Here is a 12,795-nt window from a genome sequence, read left to right on the forward strand (position 1 = left end):
TGTGTATCTTACATCATTGGGGCTGATCTTGAGTGCTGGGACTTTTACAGGTGGCTGGTCAGGCTGCCCAGGGCTTCAGTCCACACCAGCTCCACGAATACGCCCACCTCTTGGGACAGCGAACCGCAATGGAGATCCTCCTCCAGCAGCAGCTGCCAGTCACACACGCACATACACGTGCACACGTATGTTAACACAGGCACATACAAAGGCATGCACACGTGCACACGAGCGCACACACACGCACACGCACACACACACACACAAACACACACACACACACACAAACACACACACACACACACACACACACACACACACACACACACACACACACACACACACACACACACACACACACACACACACACACACACACACACACACACACACACACACACACACACACACACACACACACCAGCCAAGGACAAGGTGACATATTGGACTGACCAATGACTGTACATCTGATGAAGGGCATCCTGCCAGAAACGTTACAGTAAAAAAAAAAAGAGCAACGGGAGCTTGGTGTCGCGGACTTTTCTTTCAGTTTTTCATGGTATTTTTGCTGGTCCTGCACCCAATCTTTTTGAGACGGATGTGCGTGTTTTTCTCTTTTTGACTATTGTACTTCCTATCTTGTCAATGGGTGTGTCTGTGTTGTCTCTGACCTGGCCGAGTGTGGGGGAGCCCAGGTCCCTGTGGGGGGCAGGCAGCTTCTTCCTGGGCTGGTACTGGGCGTCGGTGAGGCGCTGCTGCATGGCCTGGTAGACCTCCAGAGCATCCTCAGAGCAGCCACACCACACCAACTGGTCTCGCACCACCTGAGCCTGAGGAAGACAGACAGACAATAAGATAGGCAGAGAGAGACAGACAGGGGAGGGTGGGCGTCGGTGAGGCGCTGCTGCATGGCCTGGTAGACCTCCAGAGCATCCTCAGAGCACACACACCACACCAACTGGTCTCGCACCACCTGAGCCTGAGGAAGACAGACAGGCAAGCAACCAAGTGGTAAGACAGGCAGATGTGTGTGTGTGTGTGTGTGTGATTAGCTTGATAGGAGCAGTGTATGTGTAGTGCTATCAAGACAGTGAGTGTTATTGAGTGACTTAAAAGTTCAAAGGTCAGTCATGTCTCAGTTTTTTTTTTTTAATTATTGAACCTTTATCTAACCAGGAAAATAAGATTAAAAATCTCTTTTACAAGGGTGTCCTGGCCAAGTGGAGGCAAATGACAATTGAAATTGATTAAAACAGTTACAGGCAAGTGAATCAGTCTCCAGTGACTGTTAAAATTGCTCAATGGAATCAAATGTGTTAACTTCAAGTCCTTTTGCAAGTAGTTCCATGAGGCAGGTGCAGAAAACACAAAGGCCCTTTCCCCTGCTCTTTACGAAAGCAAGGGTGTGTGTGATAGGAAGATAGGAAGGGCCCCACAAAGATATGAAGGTTGGGCTGTGTGTGTGTGTGTGTGTGTGTGTGTGTGTGTGTGTGTGTGTGTGTGTGTGTGTGTGTGTGTGTGTGTGTGTGTGTGTGTGTGTGTGTGTGTGTGTGTGTTCTGACCTGCTTCTTCATGTAGCGCACCACCTGAAACACACGTCTCTTCTCCCCTGCAGCACTCTGAAGCTCTACAAGACACCAGTCACCACTGTCATCCTGAAACAGACAAACACACACACACACACACACACACACACACACACACACACACACACACACACACACACACACACACACACACACACACACACACACACACACACACACACACACACACACACACACACACACACACACACACTGTTAACTGGAATTCAAAGCATATATCTGTGTAATATAGGGGAAAACAAGGTCAAGCTGAGTGGAGCTCAAAACTATGCAGCCTTGCTGGTGCCATGCTTCCCCGGAAGTCATATATGTTACAATTACAAATGCATAGTGCAGTGAGACTTAAAACCCACAGAAACACAGGACCGTATTACAGTTTTTTTCAAGTGCTAACAAGCTTTTGTCCAATCCTCAGTGACATTTGCAAAACTCTTAATACAGTTAGCACACCAAGGGCTTTCCATTGCCATACAGTTGACACATTACATGCCTTTTTCACACAATTAGCAGTCAATGAATGCATTTCTTTGTGTATATAACAGTGTGTGCTTTTGAGAAGAAAATGAACTGATTGGCCAATTCTACTTGGTAGGTGGTAGTCTGACTTAAGAGCTTAGAAAAGGTTTCCAAAGTATGGGTAAGCGCTTGTTAGCAATTGAAAAAAACTGTAGACACTGTGGTGCCCCCGGGTTCTACACCCCTTCAGGTGCCCCCCCTTTATGAACAATATTTGAAGAGTTCAGATGCAAAACCCCCTAAGTGCCTTTTCAGAAATGAATCTTAATTATTTTTTATTTAATACAAAGCTATCAAAATTGCACATCATTTTTATATTATTTATGTAAAAAATTATTTATGTATTATTTAAGTACATGAATGTAAACCAAACCAATAACCGGGTTCTCTAAAAATATAGAAGTGCAGGTCTTCAGAAATGGAGTGAGGGGGTTTTGCATCTGAACTCTTCATTTATGTTTGTGTCATGTGGTGCCCCCTAACTGGCTGTAGATGGTGGGTGCCCCTGGGCACGGTGCCACTGGCCCTTATGTACTGTATAATCCGGCCCTGCACAGAAAGGAAGCACTAACTCACCGTAGCATCAGCACTGGCAAACACGCAGTACTTGGCCACCTGGAAGTGTGAGGGGAACTCAGGCAGGTCCTGGTCATTCTCCGAGTAGATGCTGGATAGAGGAAACAGTCTGTATTTAGCAGAGGGCAGGACCAACGTGATCTCCAAAAATTCCGTGCTCCTGGACACGGATGTTAAGGACACAAAATCTGTGTCCAGGAGCACGGATTTTGCCAAAATTCCGTGCTCCTGGACACGGAATTATTTTCCGTGGTGGACACACAGAAGTGCTCTCTCTATACTCCCACAGCTCTATGTTTCCACAGTCTTGTGTTTTCTCAGGATTTTTCTAATTTCAAATATTTTTTCTTAAAAAAAAAAAAAATTCTTACTGACAGGTTAGGGTTAGGGATTGTTTTGTTCTGGGCACAGTTAGTATTCTTTCATTCATGAATTTGATAGCCTATCAACCAACTGGAAAAGGTAGGCTATTTCTCAAAAATATGTATTAAATGATAATTAAGGTTAGGGAATGTTTTGTTCAGGGTACAACTTAAATTGCTATAGCATTATTTTGTTTAGGATTAGCATTTGGTATGTATTTTCTAATGATAGAGTTAACACAGTGCTGTGGTAATAGCACTGCCGTGTGCCCATCACGGAAAACAATTCTGTGTCCAGGAGCACAGAAAACAATTCCGTGTCCAGGAGCACAGAATTTTGGCAAAATCTGTGCTCCTGGACACGGATTTCGTGTCCTTAACATCCGTGTCCAGGAGCACAGAATTTTTGGAGATCAGGCTGGCACGACACATGGACATGACACATGAAATAGTTCAGCTTCTCTGCTCCGATTCATCTCATCAAAGCCTCCTGACCAATCACCGCCTGAGTGGTGACTCTGAAGAAGGCGGACGTGTACGCTGAAACACGTCCGACAAGCCAAGAAACAACAACTGTAACTAAACTTTGTGTCTGCGATAGATAGCTGAAACTTTATAGATTATCGCATTTTTATTTTTTTCGCAACTGCTCCCTGATGTATTGCCATTGTAATATTGACTATTGAATTTCATACTGTGCGCCTCATAGTTTTAGCTTTGTTTTCCACATGAGACACAAGTTTCAAATGGTATGCATTCCTAGTGTTGCCAGATTGGGCTGTTTCCCGCCCAATTGGGCAACTTAGGATGGCCATGTGCGGGTAAAAAAAAATATTTTGCAGGAAAACCCGCCCAATTTTGCCCATAGAAATCAATAGAATTGGGCGAGATTCAGTGCTTCCAGGCGGGTTTTGAGCATTTTTTGGACTGGAAATCATTACTCTCATCTGGCAACCCTGCTTACGACATCCAAACTGATAGCCCAAATACTCGTTATACTGGTTTATACTTGAGATGAACACAGTGCTGAGAGAAAACAGTGCAGCAATTGGTGCACATTGTAGATGACCACAGACCAAACACCCCAAACCCCAGCTGACAGGATGTCTGCAACCTGAACTACACACACTTTCAAAGACCAGACTGTGAGAACAAGACACTGTAGGCAGCAGTCAAGTGGAGGTGACCTCCATTAGCTGACGTTCTAACCACATTCACTCTGTCTTTACCACCCATGCACCAGAATGAATCCTTTTGAAAGCTATTTGAAATCCTTGTATGTACTAGGTATATACTAAGCATGTATTACTTAGGTGCATGTACCTACAGTAGCCATTAAAAATAGTCTGATTTCCAAAATCTCAGATATTGGGAAATATTAAACAGTGAAGTGTAATCCAGTAGTGAGTCATATTCATTCAAACACATTTTCACACAAAACTTCACACGTTTTCATTGACCACGGTACTCTACAGTACATACAGTAAAGCCAGGCTCAAACTACACGACTCCCGATATTGTATCGGATTTTGACATCGGGGTGCACCGCACAATAGAAAAGAATCGCGACTGTCAATCTTATTTCTGATCGCACACAGAGAGAATGCCCGACGTTCTATTTCCAGTTGAACATATCAAACAGTGTTTGATTTCTACTATATGCGATCGGCAACTCTTTAAGCTGCCAAAGTTCTATCTTAGAACGTCGGCCACGACAAGGAAATCTTGCCCAACCATCGCTTGCGATGGTCCTGGGGGGTTACGTTCCACTGATTGTCGTAAGGGGGGTTTTCAGCCGAGAATCGGGCCGATAGTCGTGTAGTTTGAGCCTAGCTTAAGTGATAAAACAGACAGGCATGGAAACCGTATACCCCAGTCAAATGGAAAAGAAAAACCAGTGTTTGTTTTATTTTATGACATGGCCAAGAAGAGTATATAACCCAACACCACAAAAAGAGGAATGGCATCTCCATGCAGAGGGAAATCCACCAACATAATGGTTAAATAATCCTATTGTATGGTTTATGTCACTTCCCTCAGAAGGCCCTTGTGCCATTCTGTACTATGCAGCGGAGCGTTTCTCCACAGTGTCAGTGACTGTCGTTGCTAACTTGGTTGCAATGCAATTTCCCATAGGCAACCTACTAAGTTGCTAACTGGTAACCAACGATGCTTTTGAGAAACGGGGCCTGGTTCAGGAAGTCAACACCACACTGTAAAAAATGCCCGTTGAAATTACGGCAAAAAACTGTCAAATTGCAACAGTCGGTGACCGTAAAATGTAAAACAGTTTCTCTCTGTACTAAATACGGCAAGCTACTATTAAGTCAAAAAGCGCAACATGACTTTATTTTTGACAGGTGTCATATGTAGAAAATACTGAACTGTTCTCTGTAAACGAAAATATTGGAAAATACTGTTAAGTGAAGATGAAGTGGTCAAGAAACGGTACACTGTAAAAGATTTCAAGCTGAAATTTACAGCTAATTGATGGGGAATAATTGCCAGCAAATTGTTTCAAATTTACAACAAATTGCAGAAAAAAACAGTTGCCAGCAAGTCGTTAAAAATTACAACACTGTTCCGTTTTCAAAACTACTCTGACCATGGCACATGTCCTGCCCCCTCATCCGCCCGCCTCCTCCCGCCTCCACCCCCGCTGCCCGCCTCCATGTCTGAGATGCCTTCAACATAGTATCGTCCCCATCCTCCACCATGACTGAGATAGCATGGTACCATAATGCCACTCTGCTCTAAGCATATACATCTTCAAGTTCAGCCTAGCATGGGTGAGGCACAAATAATAAATCACTCAGCATAGTGCTGTTACAGTGACAGTGACAGTTTCCTCAAGATGACTTTCATTTATCAAGGCATCTCAAAGGGGAATTCAAAAACAGTCACAATAAGGACTGTATGGAGATGCATTTGTCAAAACAATCAAGTGGCCTAAATTTAATATTATGCAAAAAGCAGCATTAAACATGCTATGCTACAAGATGGCTCTCAAAAGATGAAACAACCCAACCAGTTAACCTTTCAGGCAGCCAACCGGCCAGGTAGCCAACTGGCCTTGCCAGACTGGCTGGTTGACTGACCAGCTGCCTGTCCGATTCACTGGCTGGTTGACTGGCTGCCTGGCTAAACCAGCCAGTCAACCGGACAGACAGCTGGCCAGTCAACAAGCAAGGCAGCAAGCCAGTCAACTGACCAGGCAGACAGGCTGTCAGTCAACCTGCCAGGCAGCTAGCTGGTCAACTGGCACTATGCTGTCAGCCACCCTGTCAACAAACCAACCACTCATCTAGTCGGCTAATCAATTGATTGCCAGTACCAGTGAGCGCCAGTGAGTCAGGCGCTATGCTGTGCCATTCAGACAAGCAACCAAAGCAGTGTGACAGTCCAGGTTTATATAGTGGGGCAAGTGAACCATGTGACCAGAGTAATCAGGCATTGGGCAGGTGCTGGCAATCATTGAATCACGGCATGAAAGTGATTAGTAATAAAGTGAGGCAAGGCACTAATTGACAGATTGGTTAGGTATAGAGTGTGTCAACAGAGTAACAAGAGAGATCTGTATAAAAAAGCTAACAAGTTCCTAGAATGTTCCATTCATTGATGCTCCTGCTCTAGAACTATAGTTTAAAAACAGACTGGGCTCCTTCTAAGATAGTGTTTAAAAAAGTATAAGGATATTCTTAAATGGATTGGTTTTGGCCCTTGTTTGATGCACATATCAAAACTTCAGTTCCAAAAAGTTTTCATTCTGATCCATGTTTATAAGTACACATTCCATATATATGTGGAATTGTCTACACAGTGGTTGGACAAAATAACTGAAACACCTGTCCTTTTAATGTGTGGGAAGTTTCATGGCTCAAGTGGGCCAGCCTGTTGGCCAATCTTCATTAATTGCACATTGCACCAGTAAGGTGAAGTTGAGTTGAAGTGCTGGTGACGAGTTACCATCTAATTGTTGTAAAATTACAACAAATTTGCTGGCAAAAAAGTTAAATTAAATTAAATTGCTGGTGAAAAGTTGCCAGCTCATTGAAGTAAAATTAAAGCAAATTGCTGGCAATAAAAAGTTGCCAGCTAATTGTTGTAAAATTACAACAAATTTGCTGGCAAAAAAGTTGCCAGCTCATTGGTGTGAAATTAAATTAAATTGCTGGTGAAAAGTTGCCAGCTCATTGAAGTAAAATTAAAGCAAATTGCTGGCAATAAAAAGTTGCCAGCTAATTGTTGTAAAATTACACCAAATTGCTAGCAACAAGTTGCCAGCTCATTGGTGTGAAATTAAATTAAATTGCTGGTGAAAAGTTGCCAGCTCACTGAAGTAAAATTAAAGCAAATTGCATGCAATCGAAAGTTGCCAGCTAATTGTTGTGAAATTACAACAAATTTGCTGGCAAAAAAGTTGCCAGCTCATTGGTGTGAAATTAGGTTAAATTGCTGGTGAAAAGTTGCCAGCTCATTGAAGTAAAATTAAAGCAAATTGCTGGCAATAAAAAGTTGCCAGCTAATTGTTGTAAAATTACACCAAATTGCTAGCAACAAGTTGCCAGCTAATTGTTGCGTTCTTCCAACGCAAACACTGGAAACTTCACAATGTACAGCCTTTGAAAATAATGGTCCTGGGCCTCTGCTTTCATTCCTTCTCATGGATGTTGAGATATACTCTGTTGTGTTGCCGAAGCCATCAAAAAGGCAAATTGAATCACAGGGGGGCTGCCACACCTGAGCATCGTTTATGCTCTATGACCTGCCCATTGTCTGTATAAATGGACAAACCATCATTGGCTTCTCCCATGCCCTTTTAGCAGAGAGAAGCCCGTTTTGAATTGCACTGAGCTGAAATTAGCGCACCTGGACGTCATTTACAATCAGCTGGCTCATGACCAAAGAAGGTAGATTGGGTAAGCAGTATCACTCAATGGAAAATGCATTGGCCACAGTGTAGTAGTTGGGGGCAGTCGTGGCTCAGTGGTTAGAGCACTGAGTTGGCAACCCAAGGGTTCCCGGTTCATTGCCCGACCGGACCGCAGCTGAAGTGCCCTTGAGCAAGGCACCTAACCCCCACACAGCTCCCCGGGCGCCACTCAGCAGGCAGCCCACTGCTACGGACTAGTGTGTGTACTTCAATGTGATTCACTTGCCCAAATGGGATAAATGCAGAGAAAGAATTTCCCCTAGGGGAATAAAATTGGCTCCAATCCAAATTGGCTCCTATTGTCTTCGTAGTATAAGGTGTTGCTTTAATGCCATAGAACTAATACATTTATGCTTAATGACATGGTGCACATGGTCAGTGTGTGCGATGCCATGATGGACAAAATTTGTACTCCACAAATTTGGTCGAAAGAGAATATCCGGTTGTCAGTGCTCAGTTTGTGGCCAAATTTACTGCAGCTGTCGGTCAGCATTAATTGTGGGGGATAATTAAGGACAGGTGACAAACATTCACTATTGTATCCTATGACCTGTTCCACACTTTACCATGCTTCCAATTTGACCATGGAAGAAGAAAATTGGACTCCCCTTGCTATCATTCCGTACTACGCTCCGATGATGTCTGTAAACCCTCCTATGTCTACCTCCTTGCTCATGACCAGGTGTGTGCGATTGAAGAGTTCAAATCAGTTCAAATCCTCTCCACCTCTATCAGGCCTGTATGCATGTTTAAAAAGCATCCAATCAGAATGTGACCTGAGCTCCATAATTTCTGCATGTGGCTTTGCATACATTTGCATTAGGACAGCAGCCCTGGCAAAACAGATCTTTACAACAGTATGATGTAAAAAGTATTATGTGCTGCTGTACATTTACAATTGTGAATTGTACTCTATATGATATCCCACAATGCATTGCACATTACAGCAGTGAATAGTAAACTGGTATATACATCTTCTTGATGTAGAATTCTAATGTGAAATCACGACAATCTTTTACAGTGTACATAACTTTATTTTTCACTGGTGTCATATGTAGAAAATACTGAACTGTTCACTGAAAAGAAAATAATGGAAAATACTGTTAAGTTGCTAACTGGTAAGCAACAATGCTTTTGAGAAACGGGGCCTGGTTCAGGAAGTCCACACCATAACAATAATGTTATAACAACTTGTATATATATACTGTATACACATGTACTGGATAGATTCTATTCTACTCGATATTCTAGTCTATTGTCTTTTGTGGTATTCTATTCTTCACGAGTGGATGAACAAGGGTAAGGTGCTGGAGTGGTTTTCAGGACATGTTGCTTCTCTTGCATCAACTGGTGTCATACTTCGCTGTACACAAAATAATCAACTAGATTCAGGAAGTTCTCACCGATGGTTGCAAATGTAATTGGCGTCGTTCTTGTTCTTGGCCTGTTTTTCCTCTGTTTGCCTCTGGGGTGGGTCTTTGCTCTGTTTATCTGCACGTCGCTCCTCTGACGCCACCTGTTTCTCTACACACACACACACACACACACACACACACACACACACACACACACACACACACACACACACACACACACACACACACACACACACACACACACACAAGACAAAGATCTTTACATACAGTACAGTATACACATTGACAGCTTGCTCAGAAGGAGCTATGCAAAGGCAGTGTACATTCCAACACCATACATTGTCCCTTTTCCATTCTCACACCCTAAGCAAAGACAGAGGGTCAGGGAGAGAGAGAGAGAGAGAGAGAGAGAGAGAGAGAGAGAGAGAGAGAGAGAGAGAGAGAGAGGAGAGAGAGAGAGAGAGAGAGAGAGAGAGAGAGAGAGAGAGAGAGAGAGAGAGAGAGAGAGAGAGAGCAGTGTCATCATTCAAACACTTTGACATCTACCTCACAATGTGCTTTGCAGAGACTGTCAACTGCCATCACACCCTCCAACACACAAACACATGCTATCCAAAGACATAGTGTTCTGTCAGGCTTTACCACTCTGTCACTGTCATACAGACCCACTTTCTCAGAAAAAGCAGAGGTTTAACACAGACAACAGCATAAGGCACACACATACAATATTAGCCCCTTAGTGCAGCACCTTTGTTATAACCTTATTGTCATCAAAATTGTAATGTCTATCTCTTAATCTGCTACTTAAGGCTCCCGGCACTGTCATAGCAATGTTGTTAGGATGTAGTTGAGTATTTTCAGCAAATAGTGAATAGGCCCGCCGGCGGCCCAATCTGCAGTAAGAGGCTACTATCATTTGCACACTTTCAGCCAAACTTAATCAAAAACCTGCAACACATTGCATTTCTCGAAAGTGTAGTTGATAGCCAGTTATCAACTTGAGAAGTTGCCAATGGGAAATTGTATTGCAAACAACAAAGTAGCCAATGTTGCTAGCAACTATGGTTTCGAGAAACACACCCCTGGTTTGGGGGAGGGCGTTGGGTCAGCTAGACGTCTTGAACCTGCTACATCTCCAAGCTGAACTATATGTAGCTCACACATCCATTATACACCAGTGGTTCTCAAAGAGTGGTCCGCGGGCCAACGGTGGCCCTCGAAAAACATGTGGTATCCTGCAATGGCAATATCCCTAAATGACATATGATAAAACGTTGAGAGCCTCTGGCCTGCGTTATAACATTGACCTGGTCTGGAGGAGGGTGCTGGGTCAGCCAAAGGGGTCTCGAAACCTGCAGCCTCCCCAAGCTGAGATTTACATTGATTACACTAAGTTAATACAAGTTAGTTTACATCAATTATACCCATGACATACATTAAATAAGTTGTCACATTTATTCAGCTCAAATCAATGACAGTATGCCCAGAGACGGTCTATTATTCACTATCTTGTTAGAATTAAAAATAATCTTTGGTATGCCACCTGGTCTGGAGGTGCTGGAGGGTGCTGGGTCCTCTGCAGTGGTCAAGGGGAGCAGGGTGTGCTCGGCGGGGGGCAGGAGGGTGCTCTTCTCCAGGCAGGCCCACAGGTAGGCCAGCCCCACCACCGGGACCTGCAGCTTCCTGGCACTCCGCTGACGGTTGCTGCTCAGGTTGCCCAGGCAGCTCACCACCACGAAACTACACTGTGTGTGTGTGTGTGTGTGTGTGTGTGCGTGTGTGCGCGCGTGCGTGTGCGTGTGTGCGTGCGTGCGTATTGGAGGGGAGGGGAGGGGAGGGGAGGGGAGGGGACATATATTCAATTTATAGGCAAGGCAAAAACAAACAAACTAATAAGTTTTAACATTACGCCTACCTTTTGACCAAAAATGTTAAGACTGGGCAAAACATACTGTTGACCATGTGCTAAGTTTGTAAAGCTGGCAGAAACTGGACAACTGCTTGCATTCAATCATTCACTGATTAGGCTGACTCAAAATGAAAGAACAGTGGACAATGTGGGGCAAATGGGCATGGAGTGCAGATTGAAAATGCAAAACCAGATGAGTAAACAATGAATGCAGAGATAATTTACTTATTTTACATTTTAAACATTAAACATATTTGATTAATTCGTAGTTTAGTAGGCCTATTGGTGCCGTAGCCAAACAGAAAGAGGGTCATGGCAAACTTTTGGATCATTGATGGTAACAAACCTGCTTGTTGACCACATAGGAAATTGTGCCTCCGTTGTCAGTAATGGCCAAACGAACTCTCTTCTTCTCCTTAAAAGGTAAATCCTTCAGGTCTAAGACCACGAAGCAGTTCGCGAAAACAGCCATGGTTCTGTTAAAACATCCAATTTTTTTCATTAGGCTATTAGAATCATAGGCTACTGTAAAACAAAGAGTTGCGACTCGGTGCGCAAAGGCTTAAGCGCAATTTCGCACAATAATTATGACTGGCATCGTCGTAAATCTGCGAATGTACAATAGGCTACTGTTACAACTTCATCTGGTCGGGTGGACCTTTACGGTTAGTTGAGCATGACTGTCAACTACTTTAGATTAAGAAATCTCTAAAAATGATCTTAGTGTAAACTCACCTGATCAGCGTCTACTCGCAAAGCACGATCACTTCCTGGACTGGTGTTGTTACTGGAAAGGCTGTTAGACAGGGGCACTCCCCCCTGGAGTAAGGCGATATCATAACACTACACTAGTGCACTCTAGTGGTGATAAGAAATCTACATACATTTTATAAAAAGAAAAAAAATAATGATTGGAATAGTAAAAAAACTGGGCCATGAATCTACAATCCATGACAGTTTAACATTATTGATGGAATTATGGAAATAAATCAACTTTTTCATGGTATTCTAATAAAAAGGCCTGGAGCTGTATGATACCACAGAGAATGATTGGCCTATCACAGAATTTGGAGGCCTAATGGCTTGTCTCAGTAGGCTATAACAGAATGTAGGTCTCTTTTTTGCGTTTTCGTTCCCCGTAATGCCTTCTAAAAGCTTGTTCCTTCATTGTACAACAAGCATTTCCAGTTGCATCATATCAATCAGGGCAAAAATGCTCTCAGTGCAAATACTTTCAGTGCAGACTATTGTGAAAGGCTACTGGACTTAAACAGTGTCACCACACAGCAATTTTCTTTTCTTACACCAGAAAGTGGTAGGCCTACCATTGAGTTATAATTTTTTTTTTCCTGCCAGGGAGATCAAGAAGGCGTTACAAAAAAGTTACAATAAAAACACAAGAGACAAACCACAGTACATCACATCCAGAAAAAAACACTTTAAAATCGAGTAGGCCTACACAGACGACTACGAAGCAGACCGAAAACAAGGAATTGAATTAAAAAAACGAATGTAG

General features: G+C 43.3%; 1 protein-coding gene across 1 annotated transcript; it reads right to left on the minus strand.

Annotated features, from left to right (window-relative positions):
• Positions 1-44: 44 nt before the first annotated feature.
• On the minus strand, positions 45-12,068 carry LOC134461459 (protein mono-ADP-ribosyltransferase PARP4-like). The gene is made up of 8 exons (XM_063214389.1): positions 12,015-12,068; positions 11,626-11,755; positions 10,914-11,115; positions 9,398-9,518; positions 2,700-2,790; positions 1,563-1,655; positions 672-830; positions 45-152 (listed from the first exon to the last, which is right to left on the minus strand). Exons 2-8 carry the CDS (start codon positions 11,749-11,751, stop codon positions 45-47), a joined length of 900 nt encoding a protein of 299 aa, XP_063070459.1. The 5' UTR covers positions 11,752-11,755; positions 12,015-12,068.
• Between the last annotated feature and the right edge of the window lie 727 nt (positions 12,069-12,795).

The sequence above is a fragment of the Engraulis encrasicolus genome, chromosome 13, assembly GCF_034702125.1.
Source record: "Engraulis encrasicolus isolate BLACKSEA-1 chromosome 13, IST_EnEncr_1.0, whole genome shotgun sequence".
NCBI lineage: Eukaryota > Metazoa > Chordata > Actinopteri > Clupeiformes > Engraulidae > Engraulis > Engraulis encrasicolus.

Excerpts from the sequence above, each read along its gene's own strand:
- LOC134461459 (XM_063214389.1), bottom strand. The coding sequence starts at position 11,751 with ATGGCTGTTTTCGCGAACTGCTTCGTGGTCTTAGACCTGAAGGATTTA. Across the intron at positions 11,116-11,625 it reads CCTATGTGGTCAACAAGCAG|TGTAGTTTCGTGGTGGTGAG; the intron begins GTTTGTTACCAT and ends ACACACACACAG. Across the intron at positions 1,656-2,699 it reads TTGCCAGTGCTGATGCTACG|GATGACAGTGGTGACTGGTG; the intron begins GTGAGTTAGTGC and ends TGTCTGTTTCAG.